The sequence below is a fragment of the Ochotona princeps genome, chromosome 29 (genome assembly GCF_030435755.1).
Source record: "Ochotona princeps isolate mOchPri1 chromosome 29, mOchPri1.hap1, whole genome shotgun sequence".
NCBI classification, from domain to species: Eukaryota; Metazoa; Chordata; class Mammalia; order Lagomorpha; family Ochotonidae; genus Ochotona; species Ochotona princeps.
In genome coordinates, this window is record NC_080860.1 from 3,622,682 (window position 1) to 3,642,334 (window position 19,653).

Consider the following 19,653-nt stretch of genomic DNA (forward strand, 5'->3'; position numbering starts at 1 on the left):
AACTCCATGGAGGCTATGCACCTCCCAGGAACCAGGCTCGCCTGCTCAGCTCTGTTCCTGGGCATCTACACAGAAGGTCACGGTCTTAGCTCCCCCTTAGGCACGAGCAGAGACGAGGAAGATACTACCCACCCACAACTCGATGAGAAAGTGGCTGGGCCACCTACTGGGCCCGCCTCCTACATCAGAGTACTAGAACTGACTCCCACCTATTCCATACAAGTCAGCGTCCTGCTGACATGTCTAGGAAAAGGCAGATAACGGCTTTCAGCACCTGGGAGACCCAGAGCGTGTTTCTGTCGGCTTCAGCCTGGCCCAGCCCTGACTGTTGAGGGCACTGGGGCTGTCATTCTGCCCATCCAATAAAAATAATTTGAAACCCCCCTCCCCCCCAAAAAAAGGAGAAGAGAGCCTTGAGCCTGCCAATTCAGACACACCTGAGGAGGGATGTTCTCTAACCATCGCTCAGCGAGATACAGGCAGAACTTCAGACTGGACATCTTTAAGGAACCTGAAAGGAGAAACAGCAACAAACAAGTCTCAGTCCTCAAGACAATGTATGTTAGACAAATGAACAGGCCTTTATAATGTTTGCGATTTATTGATTTTGAAAAACAGAATGACAAACAGAGACAGAGAAACATCTTCATCCTCTGGTTCACAAACACCTGCACTAGTTCAAGTCGGCTGCCCCGCTTCCCATCCAGCTCCCTGCTTGTGGCCTGGGAAAGCAGTCGAGGACGGCCCAAAGCCATGGGACCCTGCACCCATGTGGGAGACCTGGAAGAGGCTCCTGGCTCCTGGCTTCAGATTGGCTCAGCTCTGGCCACTGTGGTCATTTGGGGAGTGAATCAGCAGACGGAAGATCTTTCTGTTTCTCCTTCTCTCCGTAAATCTGCCTTTCCAGCACAATAAATAAATAAATAAACAAGTAAAATAGATCTTTAAAATACAGATGCCATGTCATTCACTGCAGTCTCTAAGTTCTATACCTGGCACTGCCTTCCTGTTGGTGCAGGAAGAGAGAAGGGCGGTGGGAGGGGAGAGAGAGAGGGAGAGGTAGCAAAAGGCTTCCATCTGCTGGTTCATTCTCTAAATGGATACAACAACCAAAGCTGAGCTGAGCTGAAGCGGAGAGCCAGGAACATCTCAACCTTCCACATGGCACAGGCCTGGGCCATCCTCTGCTGCTTTCCCAGGCCACAAGCAGAGAGATGGATAGGAAAGGTAGCAGCCAGGGCACACACTGGTGCCCTTTTGGGATGCTGGCGCTCACAGGTGGAAGATTAGCTTATTATGCCACCATGCCAGTCCCTTAATCCAGTTTCTGACCAATGAGGATTTTTTCCAACATGAGTCACAACAAGAATGTGGCAAGTGTTCATGTTTGTGTACTTGGCGAGAATATCTGAGGTCACTGTTGGAAGTCTGACTGGACATGAGGAAGAACCATTCTGTCTATTCCTACCAACAAACTGGAGGTTCAAGTAAGGATCTGCCTGACACACCAGCAGCAGGTCCTGTTTACTTCATAGGAGTTCTGGAATGTTCAACAGTGTCACAGGTGAAGAGAGCAGAGGCATTTTTAGAATAGCAACTTACTTCTTAAAAAAAAAAGAAAGAGAGGCCCGATGTGATGGCTTAACAGCTAAATCCTCACTTTGCAAGCACTGGGACCCCATATGGGTGCCGTTTTGTGTCCCATCTGCTCCACTTCCCACCCAGCTCCTTGCTTATGGTCTGGGAAAACAGTAGACAATGGCCCAAAGTCTTGGGACCCTGTATCCACATGGGAGACCCAGAACAAGAGCCTGGGTTTGGATCGGCTCAGTTCTGGCCGTTGTGGTCAACTGAGGAGTGAACCAGGGGATTAAGATCTTTTTCTTTCCATTTCTCCTTCTCCCCATAAATCTGATCTGCCTTTCCAATAAAAATACATCCTAAAAAGATAAAAAATAAGAAAGAGGGGCCAGCACTGTGGCATAATGGATTAAGACACCACCTGCCCAGTTGGCATCCAGAGGGTGTACCAGTTCAAGTTCCAGCTGCTCCGCTCCTGATCCAGCTCCGTGCTAATGTTCCTGGGAAAGCAGGAGAGGATGGCCTAAGTGCTTGGGCCCATGCAATCACATGGGAGAATCAGAGTAGGTTCCTTGTTTCAGGCTGGTACAGCACTGGCCACTGCAGCCATTTAGGAAGTGAACCAGTAGATGGAAGATTTCTCTGTCTACAATTCTGCATTCAAATACATAAATAAACCCTTAAAAAAAAAAGGTATGTGTCTTACTATGATTTCAGGAAACAGCACAGGGCCAGTTCCTACCTTCTGGGATTTCCTGGGTGAGAGTGAAGGCAATGGCGACGGCCCACTCCGGGTTGACTATAGACAGAAGGTAGGACTCGATGGTCTGTGTGATCCGGGCTACCTCTTTGCTGATCAGCGTGGACGGCTTAGCTTGTGTGAACTTGAGCAGCTTTGGCTTCAGGTTTTTCTCAAACACGTGTTTGGCCGTAGACACGTACAGAGTGTCCAGAGAGAACTGGCAATGAAAAGAAAGGCGAGGGTTGCCATGACAGCAGCAAGCAGCCCCCAGCAAGGGTTGGGATTAACTGCAGGCCAGTCTGAGCCCATTACCTTCATTAATTTACAGATGAGCAGCAGTGTAGGGAAGGACTCCTCGCTGAGCTCTGTGGCTAGAAATGAAACACAGTGGGTTTGCTTAGGTAAAAGAAACTTCAGCTACCCAGTAAAATTCCTAGAAAGTTGATGAACATACAGAGAATCTTCCAGAAGTTCTGGGCTGTGCCAAATAATATTAGGTGAAAAGGCAGTCTTATGTGGGCAGCTGGTGGCAAAGTTATGACATGATCCAACATGTACTGATATTCCAAGTCCACAGGAGGAGAAATTCTTTTGTATGACTCCAAATGTTTCAGAAGACTCAATGCCTATATTAAAATAAAAAGATATTTTCTGTTAATAATAGCCCAATCCTAAAAGCTTCTACATTGTCTAGATCTATACCACCATCGATTTCCATTCCTGACAGGGTCTTCTTTTCAAAAGGTAATAATCAAAATCTTTTTAGTTTTTCTGTAATGTCACTCTTCTAAAACATAGTGTATAAGATCATTTAAAAATATACCAACAACACCACCAGCAATCAGTGCTATTGGCTATCAGTCAGGCACACACTTCAAAAGCACCTGATTTCATTTTAAATACACAGGCTGTAGAGGTCTAAAATTAACACTCAGTATCTCTAGGCCCCCTGTTTTTGTATTATTTATTTAGGGGTTGTTAATGCTGCCTAAATTCTTCATAATTACTCCATGATTAACTTCATACTCATTAAAAGATTTAAATCCCCTCAATACAGTGAAACAGGATAAGGATAAATGTTGAAATATATATGCATGATAATCCACTCCTTTTAGGGAAAATCTTTTAGAATAAAGTATAGTGTTTAAGGAGACTTCACAGAGTAAGCTAGAAAGATACTCAACAGCATCACCACTCAAATAAAAGCAGAAAGGTGAATTAAAATATTGAATACATCTTTCATACCTGATTAATATTAATATTGGTTATCTTTTCATCAGCTCTTTCTATAACTTTCAGGACAACTTCAATCATTTCATAATCATAGGGATCCAACTGTATTAAAAAATAACAAAAGTTGGTACATTATTGCCACATGGATTCAGTTTCATTCAATAATTTATAACAGTATAGTTTACAAAAAATCTCAGTGAAAGAAGCCAACCAGAAGTGTAATTGTTTGAAAATTAAAGTTTACAAAAACATGGTAGGACTTCCATATCCACTGTGTTACCAGACAGAGATTCTAGAATTCACCATGCTGGGAGGGACGAAGAGATGGCCTGGGCCACGCCCCTCAGCAATCACCCACCTTGTGTAGGATGCTGCTAAGACTGATGACCAGGTCTTTCGTGCTTGTCAGCAAAGGAACCATCTCGGTGGCTTTGGCCAGGAGCCTGGAGTGCTGGTGCCGCGGGAGCTTCATGCTCTCACCCCCCTGGCCTTGGCTGATGCTCGTGTTGTGGAGGAGAGTTTCAATGAAGAGCTGGAGAGCTGCGTCACAGTCCAGTTGGAATGTGCTGGAAGGTGCAGCCACAACTCAGTCCCGCACGCATTAAACTGCACATGCTTTCTGACAGCACACCAGAAACTTGTCTCCATCCCACCTGGTCTCATCATCAGACAGACTTCCTATCATTAGAGCTCATGAACAGCTGTAGAAATGAGACACTACTCGGTGGGAGTGTAAATTACTGAGGTAATGGAGAAATTTCCACAAGGTCGGAAACATGTATTTCCTTTACTATACCATCTACATTTTTATGAAGTTGTTGTTAGTAGAGAAAGACATGCATGGAGGGATTCTACCAACTGCAATGGAAAACTGGCAACAACTCCACCATCCACGAACAGGGAGCCGATCAAGTAACTCACCCATGTGAAGCACACCATAGTTAACAGGTAGGAGGAAGAGCTACATTTACTCATCTTGAAAGACATACCACTAAGTGGTACGCGAGGCATGGTTCTGTACAAAGGGCAGGACATCCCATGCAAAGGGAAAAGACAAGGTCAATTGCCCTTCACAGTGCTTAGCCCTCACCCTGCAATCATGTGGGACCTAGATGTGAACACGCTCTGCTGAGTTAGAAAGACATAACAAAAGACTGAAAAATCAAGAGTCTGATTAGTACACCAATGGATCAAGAAAAACCTTAAGAACCACCAGTTTAAAGTCATTCTCTGATGTTCTAAACATCAGCTAAATTTATTTAAGGCAGAAGATTCGTGACCCTTCAAACACGAGTCACCAAGCCACGTGAGCGAAAGGAGTCTGACAGGAACTGGACAGTGTTATGGGCGCTGTACCAAAAACAACACGTAATGAGCAGCCAGGATCATTACAGATCAATGAAGAATCAATATGCAGAACAAAAAATCAACAAAGATGACGGAGTGCGTGCGCTGACCATCATCTGTGTAGCAGTCACACACGTGGCTGTAAGTCAGAGCTGCCTGCAGTTGGGGGTACCCAGAGCCTTGCAGGCTCAGCGTGTGCAGTCAGGCTCATTCTCTACTCAACGTCTACATGAAGAACAAGGCTTCCTGTTGCCACAGGAAATATACCAAGCAGCTTCATTATAGACAATTCAGGTTCGATTAACCTGTCACAATTTGGGACAGGGCTATGGTTCCTTAACATTTTTTTTTTTTTAGATTTATTTATTTTTATTGGAAAGGAAGAGTTATGGAGAAAAGGAGAGAGAGAAATGTCTTCCATCCACTGGTTCACTCCCTAAATGGCCACAACAGCTGCAGCTGAGCCGATCTGAAATCGGGAGCCAGGAGCTGCTTTTGGGTCTCCCACACAGGTGCAGGGTCCCAAGGCTTTGGCTCATCCTTCACTGCTTTCCCAGGCCACAAGCAGGGAGCTGGATGGGAAGTGGAGCAGCTGGGACATGAGCTAGCACCCAGATGCGATTCTGGCACTTGCACGTAGAGGATTAGCCTGTTGAACCATTCTGTTGGCCTCTACTTAACATTTCTGGAGCAATCACATTTCATTTTATTTTATCTTTTGAGGCAGTCACAATTTGACCTTGACACATGGGTGTTCCCTTCTATCAGCTGTCAATTATATGTGATAAAAACAAAAATGTAAAAAAAAACAAATGATGTGATGTGAGAACACTTTGAAACCAATAATATGCAAGCAAGCACATGCTTATATTTATGAGAGAAATATCTAGGGGCCGGTGCTGTGGCTTAGCATGTTAAGCCTCAGGCTGCATTGCCTGCATCCTTTATGGATACCAGTTCATGTTCTGGCTACTTCCAGTACAGGCAATAGAGCTGGAAGAGCAGCAGCAGATGGTTCAAGTCCTTTAGTCCTTCTGTCAATGTGCGAGACCCAAAAGAAGCTCTAGACTCCTGATTACAGACTGACTCACCTCCAACCATTGTAGCCTTTTGGGGACTGAACCTGTTGATGGAAGACCTTTGTATCTCTCTTCTCTCTGTAACTCCGTCTTTCAGGTAAAAACAAACAAATCTTTCCCTATGTTTTTTTTTTTAACCCAGAAACTTTAATCCCTAATGAAGGAGCCTAGGTGATGTGTATCTGGGTAAAACTAAAACAGTGCATAAAAAGGAAGAACCTGACAGAATTTAGCCTGGCCTCGGGTTTATGAAGCTTTGGGGTGAGCAAAAGAAGCTATCAGAGGGCCACACGTAAGCATGTTTTTGAGGGTTCTTACAGTAAAACTGTGTTGAGCTCACAGCAAAAATACCATTCAGGCGTAAAGACTCACCTGCAATATTCCAGAATGAGGCTTGTGTCCACATCCACGCTCTTCACAAGCGCTTTAATGAGGTCTTTCTTAGTGAGGAAATGTTGCCTGAAAACTGGTTGAAAAGAAATCTAGAAACACAAGGAACGAAACAAAAATAATGTTCTCCATTCAATCAGAAAAATGGACCAGCAGTGGGACTTGCCTTTTTATTATGAGCTTTTTGGATAAGGAAACTTTAATAGCTCCTCCAACTTCTACTGTGCCTTGCTATCCTCCCCAACCCAACTGTCATCAGAGGTGAACTTGGCCGCCTCACAGGGCAAGGCTGGCAAGGTCAGCGGGAGACTAGCCTGCTGACCAGGAACAGGCTGCACAGCACCTGACCCCTCAGAAGTCAACTGTCCACTACAAGTAGAGAGCATTTTGTTTGCAAAACAGAGGTCTGCTTGTTTACTCTCGGGCAAAGTCAGATACAATGGCTGTTTATCCTTTCTTGCTCAGGGGTCTCAAAGCATGATATACCTGTGTATATAGCTGTATATACATCTTTTTTTTAAAAAGATTTATTTGTATTGGAAAGTCAGATATACAGAGAGGAGGAGAGACAGAGAGGAAGATCTTCCATCTGATGATTCACTCCCAAGTGAGTGCAATGGCCAATGCTATGCCGACCCAAAGCCAGGAGCCAGGAACTTTCTCCAGGTCTCCCACACAGATGCAGAGTCCCAAGGCTTTGGGCTGTCCCCGACTGCTTTCCCAGGTCACAAGCAGGGAGCTGGATAGGAAGTGGAGCTATCGGGACTAGAACCGGCGCCCACATGGGATCCCAGCGCATTCAAGGCGAGGACTTCAGCCGCTAGGCTATCACACCGCCGGGCCCGCTATGTATACATCTTAATATCTTCTTTGCCCAATAAAAGCAGCAGAAAACAAAAGGTACGAGGCTAAAGGCTAGCACACATGTCAGCTGATATCAAATCAGACTCCTATAAATGCACAAGCTAAGCAAATGAGAATGTCAAGGCCCTTTGCATTTCCTTTAAAAATACGGAAACAAGGCAAAAGGTCCTTGCTCTTGCACCGACATGCACACCTGGCATGACTACAACGAAGACAGTTCTCACATTCTCTCTGGAAACATGAGACCCGTGTGCACATTTCCAGCTGGGTAACTGTCAGAAGGGATGAACACCACAGCAACACCGGGAATACTCACACCAAGTCTCCCAAGGCGGATGCCCCACTGGGCGTCGGTGCAGAGCTCATGGAACTTCAGCTCCATTTCAGCCTCGCGATAGAGACTGGCTAGCTGAGAGCCCACCAGAGAGATTGCCTTAAACAAATTAAAATATGATTAAAGCTCTACTGCAGATAGAGTATGTGGTCCCAACATCTTTTACATACAGCCCAATTATAAACAGATTTTTCTTGTTTTAACTATTAAACAATCATGACTTCCTACACAGCATTTACGTAAGTCAGTTTTTTCTATAATGCCATAAGTTTAGTCTGGCTTTTTTTCATAAGAAATATCATTTATCTTGCAGGCAATATCCCACAAAAGACAAATTTTAAAACAGGTAACAGTCAAAGGAAATTTTGTATCCTTTGTAAACTTGCTCTGAAAAGAACAAGCTCTTGGGCCCGGCAGCGTGGCCTAGCAGCTAAAGTCCTCGCCTTGAAAGCTCCAGGATCCCATATGGGCGCCGGTTCTAATCCCGGCAGCTCCACTTCCCATCCAGCTCCCTGCTTGTGGCCTGGGAAAGCAGTTGAGGATGGCCCAGAGCCTTGGGACCCTGCACCCGTGTGGGAAACCCGGAAGAGGTTCCTGTTTCCTGGCATCGGATCGGCGCGCATCCGTCCATTGCGGCTCACTTGGGGAGTGAATCATCGGATGGAAGATCTTCCTCTCTGTCTCTCCTCCTCTCTGTGTATCTGACTTTCCAATAATAATAATAATTAAAAAAAAAAATCTTAAAAAAAAAAAGAACAGAACAAGCTCTTTGGTCTTGGTCTACACACCCACTGGTAAGAATACGTGAGGTTTGAAGAATTCAGATTCTTCAAGATTTATTTATTTATTTATTATTTTTTTTTTTTAAAGATTTATTTTTTTTATTTTTATTACAAAGTCAGACATACTGAGAGGAGGAGAGATAGAGAGGAAGTGGAGCTGCCGGGATTAGAACCAGCAGCCATATGGGATCAAGGCGAGGACCTTAGCCACTAGGCCACGCCGCCGAGCCCAAGATTTATTTATTTTTATTGGAAAGTCAGAAATACAGAGAGGAGGAGAGACCAAGGAAGATTTTCCGTCCTCTGACTCACTCCCAAAGCAGCCGCAATGGCTGGAACTGAGCCAATCTGAAACCAGGAGCCAGGAGCTTCTTTCCGGGTCTCCTGCATGGGTGCAGGGTCCCAAGGCTTTGGGTCATCTTCAAATGCCTTACCAGGCCACAAGCAGGGAGCTGGATGGGAAGCAGAGCTGCCAGGATACGAACCAGCACCCATATGGAATCCTACCACATGCAAGGTAAGGACTTCAGCCACTAGGCTATTGTGCTAGGCTATTGCGCCAGGCCCAAGACTTCAGATTTTAAAAAATAAAAACACCTTCATTCCCCGAGCCAAGCAATGCTATGACTTGCGTACACACCCACCAGTCACAGGCACTGGTCTCATGTTACTCCTGATCAACTAAGATGAGGTTTTGAAGCCAATTTCATTTCATCCCCTAAAACTAACACTTCAGGAATTGTGACCGAGTACTTCCTTATGGCATACCAAAATTTTATCATAATTCTGCCACGCTTTATCTATGAGCTTCCAGAGACTTCCAAACACATCTTTTTGGGGTAGGAGAGTGCAGTAACCCAGGGCCAGGCCAAGGTCGACAACACGACAGTTAAATACCTGTGGGAAGACGGTACGAAGAGCAAATTCTGAATAATCGAAACAGAATCAAGTACTCCAAGCCCCACTAATCACCAAACTAAATTTTAGACACCAAGAAGGCCATAGCAGCTAGCTCCAGGCTGGCCAGGAGCCTGGAATCCAACCTGGGTCTCCAAGGTGGCTGGCAGGGATTCAAGAGTGGGAGCAAGCAGGAAGCTGGAAATAGAGGCAGAGGGAGGCGGAACCAGGCTCTGCAACACACAATGTGGGCCTCCCCGCTGGAGCCTAATGGCATGCCCGATGCCTGCTCCTGGAAGCATAAGCTGTTAAATCCCTGGCAGTGCTGAGGAAAAAAGCAAAAAAAAAAAGAAAAACAGGTTTTACCAAGAAAAACTTACTTTGTGCAAAAGTGTCGCAGCATTTCCTCTGATGAACATCACGGATTTTTCTTTTAATTCTTTAACAGTATGCTTTGATTGAACTAATGCGGTCTCTCCAAACAGCTTTTAGAAAAGAATAAAACAATCATTAGATTGACCTCTATAACATCATTCTAACTTTCATCAACTATTTTCATTTGAAGATTTCTTTTTTTGTTTGTAGAATTATAGAGAGGGAGAGACACAGAGTTCGAGGTCCCCCACTAGCTCACTTTCTAGGTGGCCACTGTCAGAGCTGGGCCAGGCTGAAGTTGGCAGCCGGGAGCTTCACCGATTCATGCAGCTCTCCCACGTGGGTGTTTGGGCCCAGGCACCTGAGCCATACGCCACTGATTCTGCTGGTCATTAGGGAGCCAGATTGGAACCAGTGGCAAGGCACCCACATGCTGGCATCCTACGCAACCGCTTTACCAGCTATACCATAAGGTTGGCCCTGACTTTTGTTACCCATTAAGGAGTTCTGAAAATTCATTATTATATGCAAAAAAAAAAAAAAGTATTATCATTAAATTAAAGAGAAAGATGGGCTGGAGGACTAGGGGAGGGGGAAAAGGAACTTTCAATCCCTCGGGTGAGATGCTGGTGGCTGGCAGCACTGGTTGGCACACTTAGAACACGTGCACTTTATGTGAATGATTCCTCAGTAAAGAGGACGGAAGCAAAGGGAAACACTGACGCCACGTCAGGGCAGACGACACCGAGGCGACCTCTCTGATCCAGCTTCAGACACAGGGTGCTAAGTGATCATGTTTGTATTCAACTAAGTTTTCAGAGATGCTGTCTGCAAATAACTATAATAATAAACTATACAAAGTAACACAACAAACAACAGACAGATTGGTTTGAGCTAAGTAGTCTAGTCAAAATTGCACTGAGCTTGGAGTACAAAGGCAGGCTAGCTGGCCGAAGGAGAATCGTCTTCCCTCACTGAACTGGAGTTTGCACACCGCAGGGCTGCTGCCAGCACTGTGACCCACATGACGCTTCTGAAGTCTGACAACTGAGCATTTCCTGCTGTTGAGCCAAATGACAGCTTGTTCTCAAAATGATACCTTTTCACTCAGACCGACATCCATGAAGTTTGACACCGAGTGCTGAAGACAGGTGCCAAAGGAAACGACCACAAATCTCAAGGCGAGCTCCCACTGGCTGGACTCCCGCAGGTTCTGAAGCAGAGCAGAGATGGAGTTGACCACAGGTGACATACAGCTGCCTCCTGTGAGGGGACAACAGGGATGTATCTGAGTCAAAGGGTTTTAGATTTGTTCAAATTAAAAAAAAAAATTACATTATCAGAAACAATTTTCAGAGACAACCTGTGGAAATTGCAGGCCAGGGATGGAATTCCCTCTCCAAGTCAGCTAAGGAGACACTCAATGCGAGCATTGATTTCAACCAGAAACGCACTATGACCACTAGATAGTGACAAATTTATTGTGATCAGCCTATTTAAACTAAAATGGAACAAATCACTTCTATACTTAGAGGTCTAAAATTTATGAATAAATTTATGAAAGTGAACAGGTACAAACCACATAATCTTCTGAGCTTCTGAAAGAAAAAAATGTACTAGCAATAACCAAATAACTAAATTAAATTCACTCAGAATTCCAAGGAATTTCTGAATTTTTGGATTTATAAATTCTCCATATAATGCCACACAGTTGTGATTACAAATACCTTCTGTAATGGAGCAGTATGGTAAACTTAAGGAATCCAAAGGATGCCTCTTTCTTTCTACAAAAAAAGAATAACAAATTAGTCAACAATAAACAAAATAACTCTTACAAAGTACGTATCCTTAGCTATTTAGAGCATGAACTAGGGACAGGCACTGGAATACAGCCGTTTAAACCAATAACTACAACATCAGCATCTCCTACTGGAAGGCCATTTGAATCCCAGCTGCTCCACTTCCAATGCAACTCCTACTACGGTGCCTGGGAAAGCAGCAGAGGATGACCCAAGTATGTGGGCTTCTGCCACCCACAGAGGAGACCCGGATGGAGTTCCAGACTCCTGGCTTTGGCCCAGCCCAGCTCCTCGGTCATGGACGCCACAGCCATCACGAAGCCACCTGGGGAGTGAGTCAGTGAATAGAAGTTTTTTCTCTCTCTTTCCCCTTTGTCACTTTTTCAAATAATAAATGTTGGGCCCGGTGAGGTGGCCTAGCGGCTAAAGTCCTCCCCTTGAACGTGCCGGGATCCCAAATGAGTGCCGGTTCTAATCCGAGCAGCCCTGCTTCCCATCCAGCTCCCTGCTTGTGGCCTGGGAAAGCAGTGGAGGACAGCCCAAGGCTTTGGGACCCTGCATCCGCGTAGGAGACCCAGAAGAGCTCCTAGCTCCTGGCTTCGGATTGGCTCAATACCGGGGCTATTGTGGTCACTTGGGGAGTGAATCATCAGATGGAAGATTTTTGTCTCTCCTTCTCTCTGTATATCCGACTTTGCAATAAAAATAAATAAATCTTTAAAATAATAATAATAAATGTTAGAAAAATGAAGTTTAGGCTATTACTAAATAATGTACTAAAGCAAACTGCTGCTTAAGAAACATACTAAAAAATCCACACAGCGGGCAGAGAAGCCAGGGCAAGGTGAATGTCTGCAGCTTTGTAGGTGTGTCCAGGTTACTCGCTGCATGTCTCTTGGGATAATTTATATTGTTGGGGACACTGGGACATAGGTCTTCACCTTAATGGATGGACTTAAGGGTAATGACATTACGTTTGGTTGGATTACATTTGGCTGGATTGTGATTGGTTGGATTGTGACTGGTTGAACTGCCACATAGACTTGTAATTTGTTATTTCTAGTGTGCTCTATTATCACCAAGCTTGGTTAATAAAGACTCCTTAATACACCTTAAAAAAATCCACACAGAAAAATATAAATAATGTAAAACTAAAGAAAAAGTTCCACAAACTGAATGTAGCAGCACCAAGACAAGAAACAGAACGCTGGGGCTTGTGCATCATCTAGTGAGTAAAGCCACTGCCCTGTCACTCCACCATTCCATTAGGGCACTGGTTCAAGTCCCAGTTGGTCCACTTCCAACCCAGCTTCCAGGGAAGAGGCAGATATGAGCTCCTGGCTCCTGGCTCTGAACAAGCCCAGCCTTGGCTGTTGTTGGCATTGCAGAGTGAACTGGTGGATGGAAGACCTCTCTCTCCCTCAATAATCTTGCCTTTCAAACTAAAAAATAACAATAATAAATCTTTAAAACAAAGCAAAAACAGAACATTTCCTGGCTGCAGAAGGGCTCCTTCTGCCTCTTCGCAGGGCACCCACTCTCCTGACTTCCAATGGTCTACAAGTCCTGCTGTGTTTTTTGATTTCACATACATGAAATAACACAGCATGAATTCTTTTTATGTGGCTTCATTCGCTCAAAATTATGTCTGTAAGATCATAAGATCCATCTGTATTACTGTGTGTAGGCCTTGTCTCAAACTTCTACAGCTTGAATTTGCCTAAAGTATAAGCAAATCATGATGCAAGTGAAATTTACCAGTGAGCGGCACAAGTGACGAGATTAGCTCATAGACCACAGGCAGCACCGTCTGCGATTCAAGAACAATTCCATCCTCACTGAAGAAGTCACTGTAGGACCACTCTTCATACGGATCTTTGTGAGTTCCAAAGGAAGTCTAAACACCAAGAATATGGAGAAGATGGCGGACACTGACAAACACAGAGAGAAGTCTCACCAAGCAGAGCCCAGAGTCCCACGCTTAGAGCCCCAAGGCCTGGAGAAGCGGACACGATCCTGTATGGTGGCCTGCCCAACCACTGGGTTCCACAAACAGCCCCAGCCAGCCTTGTGCACTGAGACACTGGAGAGAAAAGATGCCTACATGGAACCTGTGCACACACACTTATTTTTCCTTATGATTATGTATTAAATCATACAGTGTAATAACTATCTACACAGCATTCACCTTGAAGTGATATTCTAAGCTACATAATTAATGTATATGGGAGGATGTCCACAAGTTATATGCAAACAGGACACTGTCTCACGGACTTGAGTGATAACCACAGGGAGTCGTCACCGATACGGAGGGATAGCTGTCACCTGTCTCTTCTGTTCTATGGCTTACAGAAGGGGCATTTTAAAATACTCTCAAACTGAACAATCCTGTCCAGAGGAATACATACATACATATATATATAGTATGTATATGTATATATATATTTTTGAGGCCCCAATGCTTCCTGAATATAAATGAAGTCAATAAATGTGACTGATAAAAGGAAATGGCCTGATGCCCTTGAGTTGCCCACGGGAGTGGAATAAGGCCATGTAACAAAGAGAGGCAGTGCTTGCATAAACAGCAAGTGCATTAGAAGTCACATGTAGTGGGCTGGCAATGGGTTTGCTTTAGGAAGAAGACTTCCAGGGGATTTACTTTCATGAGAACTCCACAGTCATCCATCTGGCACTGCCGGGACAGCTCTACTGCCATTAAGGTGTATTTACAAAGTTCCAAAGCGTCCAGGACAAGATCTGGAAGAAAACAGAGAAAACCCACTAAACTCATATTCCACATCTTCAGGACACTGAGAACAACTTTGTTGTTCAATATTCTAAGGAAGGCCTTAGATAATTTTCATATAGCTTCTACTACCCTAAATTTATCACAGTTCAACTTTCCTTAGGCACAGCTGTGCAGGAAGATCAGAGAAGGCAAAGAACTTCACAGTTCTGAGACAGCAGGCCTCATCTACAATCAGAAATGACGTTGCTAAGAAGTTGACTATTCTAGAACCCTCATCCCAAAAGGAATCAATCACATTATCCCTCAAAGCCAGCACGGTGGCACAGCAACTAAACTGCCTGTGACACTGGCATCTTAGCTGCTCTGCTAATGTGCCTGCAAATGCATCAGGTGCCGCCCATGCAGGCAAACCAGACAGAACTCCAGCTTCCTGCTTCAGCCTGGCCCAGCCTCGTCAGCTGCAGCCGTCGGGGGAGCCAGTGTATGGAGATCTCTCTGTATTTCAAAAGAAAAAGTCATCCCTTTATAAAAAGCACATACTGTCTCTCGTGTAGCGACTAAAATGCCCAATTATAAAGAAGACAGTGTTTGGCAGACAAACAGGAAATGAACCAGAGAATACAAACACTGTCTAAAATGGATCTTGTCACCTGGACTGCAGAGGGTGGCAGCCTGGCACGCCAGCTCGTGTATCTCGGAAGGAAGACTGAGTCCCACGGGTACTGTCATTGGGACATCATCGGCCAACATCTGACACAGCTTCTGACAGGCGAGGAACAGCACCTCCCCCGTGCGGGGGTTGCAGTGGAACCTGAATAAATCTCTAAAGGAAAGGAAACATTGGACGTTAGAAAACTCACACGAATAAATAAACATTATCATCAAGACATCAAATGTCCATCATGTACACCATGGTTTGGTTTCCAGGTTATTTGGGATACCACAAAATGAAAGTGCACAGTAACCTAGAGCAAGGGCTCCTGGTACCTAATGGGGCAGCCTCCCATTCTCGCCTTCCCTGCTACCTGAAACAGGCTCTCAGGGTGACAAATGAAGACAGGCTTCTGTGAAAACCAAAGTGTCACCTGCCCCGAACAGTGGCAGCTGCAGACCAGCCAGGCATTCCAGGGACATGGACATCACCTGCACTTGTTCAGAGCTATTCTGACGTTCCCATCCCGTAAGGCTCTCATGGTCAGCTCAGCCTCCAGCTCTTGCTCAGACACCTGCAGGGCCAGCGCCTGCCGGTGCAGCTTCGACCTGGTGCTTGGGCCCTGCACCTCAGCAGCGGTGCCCTTGTGTTTGGCCATGGCAACTTCATGGGTTCTGATGTGCTGCTCACGGAGATCCGCGACCAGGGAGCCGCTGCTGTAATCTTCAAATGGAAGGAAGACCTCAAAGTTCTCCTGCAGCAGAGGAAAGCATAACAAGGAATCAAGATGGCTCTGTGTGTGTGGTAAAAACCACTGCCACATTTCTTGCTTCCTCCCCTCAAGACACCTCCTCAAATACCAAGAACTGGGTAAGGGAGGGGATTTAGCCATTTCTCAGAGCAGGTTACCAAGCTGTGATTTCTGGCTCGGGCTCCAGACTCCAGATTCTTACTAATGCTGACTTTTGGAGGCAACCCTAATAGAGTAAGGGACTGGGTTCCTGCCACTCTAGGGGGAGATCTGCATGTAGTTCCTGACTTCCAGCTGTGAAAACCGTTCCTGGTTTCAGCCACACAGGGAGTGAACCAGAGGATGGAAAGTACTTCTGTTTTGCGCTGCCTTTTTCTGTTTGTTTTCCAATATTTATTCATTTAATTTTTATTAGAAAGTCAGATATACAGAGAGGAGGTTCACTCCCACATGGCCACAACAACTGAAGCTGAGCCAATCTGAAACCAGGAACCTCTTTCGGGTCTCCCTTGTGGGCTTTGGGCCGTCCTCCACTGCTTTCCCAGGCCACAAGCAGGGAGCTGGATGGGAAGCAGGGCTGCTCAGATTAGAACCGGCACTCATATGGGATCCTGGCACGTGCAAGGTGATGACTTCAGCTGCTAGGCTACCATACTCGGTCCATACACTGCCTTTCAAATAAATAAATGAATAAATATTTAAATAGAATAAAACTGCTCAGAGAGAAGGAAAACCAGTATGTGAGGTTGTCAAAGGCAAATGCAGAAATACTGAGGAGAGATCTCTTTGCAAAATGCATTGACTAACAATGTGTAACATACCAACACATTTTTACCTGTAAGCTAGCAGCGACTTTAAATAGCTTCAGGGTTTCTTCCAGTTCATCCTTCTTCTGTCGATTGTCTGCAATTAAAATTCTAAGTTATAGCAAACGTACATATTCCTATATGTTGGGGTTTGATGCTTGAAACTCAACTCACAAAAACCATACGTTAATGCTATCGGGGGTGGGACCCTCGGGAAGTGACAGAGTCAGAAGGCCTCTTGCCCAGGACCAATCCATACACAAGCAGATAAGTAACCTGTCTAGCAGGCTTCCTGTCTCAACGTGATGCCCTCTGCCACAGACACTGCAATAACAGCATCCACACCAAAGGCTGGCACCACGCTTCCAGACACCCACAGTGCCACAAGCTGCCTACGCCTCGATTCTCTATAAATTACTGGGTCCCAGTTACTCAAGCAGGGCAACAGCAAGCAGACTAAAACACCATGTTATCCGAATTGTAGAGACAAAGGACGAATGAGGTTTGGTTCTTTAATGTCAAATTTTCGTGGTTCTTTTCAGATGCCAACATAATTTAAGTACAAAACCAGCTGTAATTTGAAGGAAGTAATCCTAGTTGTTCTACATGGAGGTAGGAAAGAGAAGTTTATGGGTTCCAAGAGAAGTGGCAAATATTCTGAAGTAAACGGTGGCTTTGCTCCTCCAAGGCAGCTACTTTCTGAGCTGTTTAAATTCAAAGCTTAAATGGATTCTTTCCTGTCACAACCAACTGATCAGCAAGAACACACAGCACGAGGCACGGCGACATCGAGCACCAAATGACTGAAGCACAGAGACACACAGCCGTGTCCTTGAGCCACTGACAGGAAAGGAAGGAAGAATCGGTCAAGGTCAGTAACGAGCACAGGCCGACTGTGCCCCCTAGGAGGGCGTGGACTCTGAGGGGCAGCAGAGAGGGACGCTACCTCTCTGGAGGTCACACAGCATCTTCAGAATGTTCACTGCTGTCCTGGCAACAGACGTTCTCCAGGCCTTATCCTAAAGGAAAGACGAAATGAAAGCTACTTCCTTTAACTGACCATTTTCGTACCAATACCGACAATAAGATACAGTGCAGCAATGGTTCAACTGACTACTCCTCCATCTGCAAGTGCTGGTTCCTGTCCCGGCTGCTCCACTTCCCATCCAGCTCCCTGCTTGTGGCCTGGGAAAGCAGTGCAGCGCGGGTTAAAGCCTTGGGACCCGGCACCCGTGCGGGAGAGCCGGAAGAGCTCCTGGTTTCAGATTGGCTCAGCAACAGCCATCGCAGTTATGTGGAGAGTGAATCAGCAGATGGAAGATCTTTCTGTTTCTCCTTCTATAAATCTGCCTTTCCAGTTAAAATAAACAAAACTTAAAAAAAAAAGAAAAAACATGGAATGACAATTACAATACCCTTCCTTATAAAAAGATTTACTTATTTGAAAGGATAGCAACTTATCCCAGGATAAGAAAAAGCAAACAGAAGTGTAATACATGATTTAGAGAAGACCTAATACATAATCACTCTCTTTGATTATTGTGTGTGTGTGTATATATATATATATATAAAGTAGACAAAAGAAAACATTAAAAAGGTACATTGCCTGTGAAATGTTGTCAAACGCACCCTGCAGTCTGCTAGCCAGGAAGAGGCTGCTGCAGGTGAGCATGGGGCAGCACATGAAGCCACCGCGTGTCAGGCCGCCATCCCAGCTGGCCTCCAGTGCAAGTACTGGCTGCTTCTGCCTCTCTCAAATAAACAAAATAAGGCTTACAAAAAAAGAAGGGGGACGGGGCGAGTACAGCTGTTTGGCCTGGTACGCAAGACAGTCACACTGAGGCCAGTGCTGTGGCCACTGGGTTAGGCTGCTGCCTGTGACAGGAGCAGTGTGAGTCCTGACTGTTCTACTTCTGATTCAGCTCCCTGCTAGTGTGCCTGAGAATGCGGCAGAGGATGGCACACACTGCCACCCACGTGGGAGGATCGGAGGGCATTCGAGGCTCCCTGCCTTAGTGTGACCTTGTCCTTGCTACCGCCGTCACCCATGGGAGTCAAACAGGAGGTACGGGGTCTCTCTGTCTCTCCTCTTTCTGTCACAATGTCTTCAAATACACTGATCTTAAATTAAAAAGTAGATCATGTATTTGGCTTCTTCCTGTGAAGCAAATTTGTACAGGAATTTTGATTCTACAGCCAAGAAAGATCTTGTGTGGAAAGCTGTCTTCTCTGTCTTTTTGAGTAATACCCATAAAAAATTAGAGTTACCTTTTATTTAGTCCCAGTCTCACCTCTTTGGAATGCTCCGGGTCTTCCTGCAGTGCCAGCCGTGCCCATATAATCACTCTTTCAGCAGTTCTCTCTGCTTCAGCAGGCGGTAAGGACCTCAACAGAGGCAGACAGTCTTCACCCTAAAAACAGTGTTTTCAAGGAAGAAAAACAGCTTGGACCTGCAAAGGATATAACCTTTTTGTTTTCTATTTAAAAATGAACAGGTTATGGTTCAGTATTTTTAAAATCTGAGAATTTCATTTTTGAGGCTAGCAAACAACAAAATAAATGGCATGCCTATTGTCACAAAATCATACAAAGACACTTAAAAGCAAAAAACCCACGGAGGGGGGCTCGTGTTATGCTATCACAAGGAAGGCTGCCACATGCCATCCCATCCGTGCTCTGGGTCAAGAGCCAACCGCTCTGCTTCTGCCCCGGCTCCCTACTGAGGGCCACGAAGGCAGCAGAGGAAGGCTCAGGTGTGTGGGCCCCTGTAACCACGTGGGAGACCCAGAAGAAACTCAAGGTTTCTGACTTTGACCCAGCTCAGCCTTGGCCCTGTGGCCATTTGGGGAATGCATCAGTGGACACAAGTTCCCTCTCTGCCTCTCCCTCTCTAACACTTTCAAGAAAATAAATAAATCTTTAAAAATAAAATAAATAAAGCAAATACAAACATACCTGTTCTCTATCAATCAGGTCAATAATTCTTAGACTGTAGATTTCATCATCAGACAACCTGTATCCTTGGGCCACCTTTAATGCATCTTCCAGTGAGGATGGAACATCCTGTTTGAGAATGTATCTGACCACCCTCTGAAACACAGACACCACCAGGTTAGGACACATCAGCGAACCCAGGAACCATTTGCTCATAAGACTGAGCAGCAAGCAGTAAAATTTAAAGAAGGCAGCAAAGACTCAGCTGTGTGAAAAGTTAAAGGACAGTTTCGATTCTGAGTCTCATGACAGTCTTGTCCTTCTCTTTCGGCTTTTCC

General features: G+C 45.2%; 1 protein-coding gene and 1 long non-coding RNA gene across 2 annotated transcripts in view; one reads left to right on the plus strand and one right to left on the minus strand.

The window, feature by feature from the left end:
* Positions 1-19,653, minus strand: part of KNTC1 (kinetochore associated 1) — a 61,452-nt gene that overhangs the window by 16,435 nt on the left and 25,364 nt on the right. Inside the window, exons 30-49 of the mRNA XM_058656511.1 lie at positions 19,337-19,471; positions 18,673-18,792; positions 17,328-17,400; positions 16,411-16,478; positions 15,316-15,578; positions 14,823-14,995; positions 14,083-14,180; positions 13,182-13,320; positions 11,352-11,408; positions 10,724-10,887; positions 9,630-9,734; positions 9,121-9,249; positions 7,553-7,669; positions 6,355-6,464; positions 3,915-4,122; positions 3,569-3,658; positions 2,778-2,949; positions 2,636-2,694; positions 2,324-2,540; positions 438-511 (exon numbers count right to left, since the gene is read on the minus strand). Of these exons, the coding sequence (XP_058512494.1) occupies positions 438-511; positions 2,324-2,540; positions 2,636-2,694; positions 2,778-2,949; positions 3,569-3,658; positions 3,915-4,122; positions 6,355-6,464; positions 7,553-7,669; positions 9,121-9,249; positions 9,630-9,734; positions 10,724-10,887; positions 11,352-11,408; positions 13,182-13,320; positions 14,083-14,180; positions 14,823-14,995; positions 15,316-15,578; positions 16,411-16,478; positions 17,328-17,400; positions 18,673-18,792; positions 19,337-19,471 (2,571 nt within the window). The remainder of the gene's footprint in view (positions 1-437; positions 512-2,323; positions 2,541-2,635; positions 2,695-2,777; positions 2,950-3,568; positions 3,659-3,914; positions 4,123-6,354; positions 6,465-7,552; positions 7,670-9,120; positions 9,250-9,629; positions 9,735-10,723; positions 10,888-11,351; positions 11,409-13,181; positions 13,321-14,082; positions 14,181-14,822; positions 14,996-15,315; positions 15,579-16,410; positions 16,479-17,327; positions 17,401-18,672; positions 18,793-19,336; positions 19,472-19,653) is intronic.
* On the plus strand, positions 27-19,463 carry LOC131478227 (uncharacterized). Its single transcript, XR_009244371.1, has 5 exons — positions 27-76; positions 2,299-2,393; positions 3,439-3,536; positions 4,385-4,504; positions 19,355-19,463. It is a non-coding gene; the product is annotated as an uncharacterized LOC131478227 (long non-coding RNA).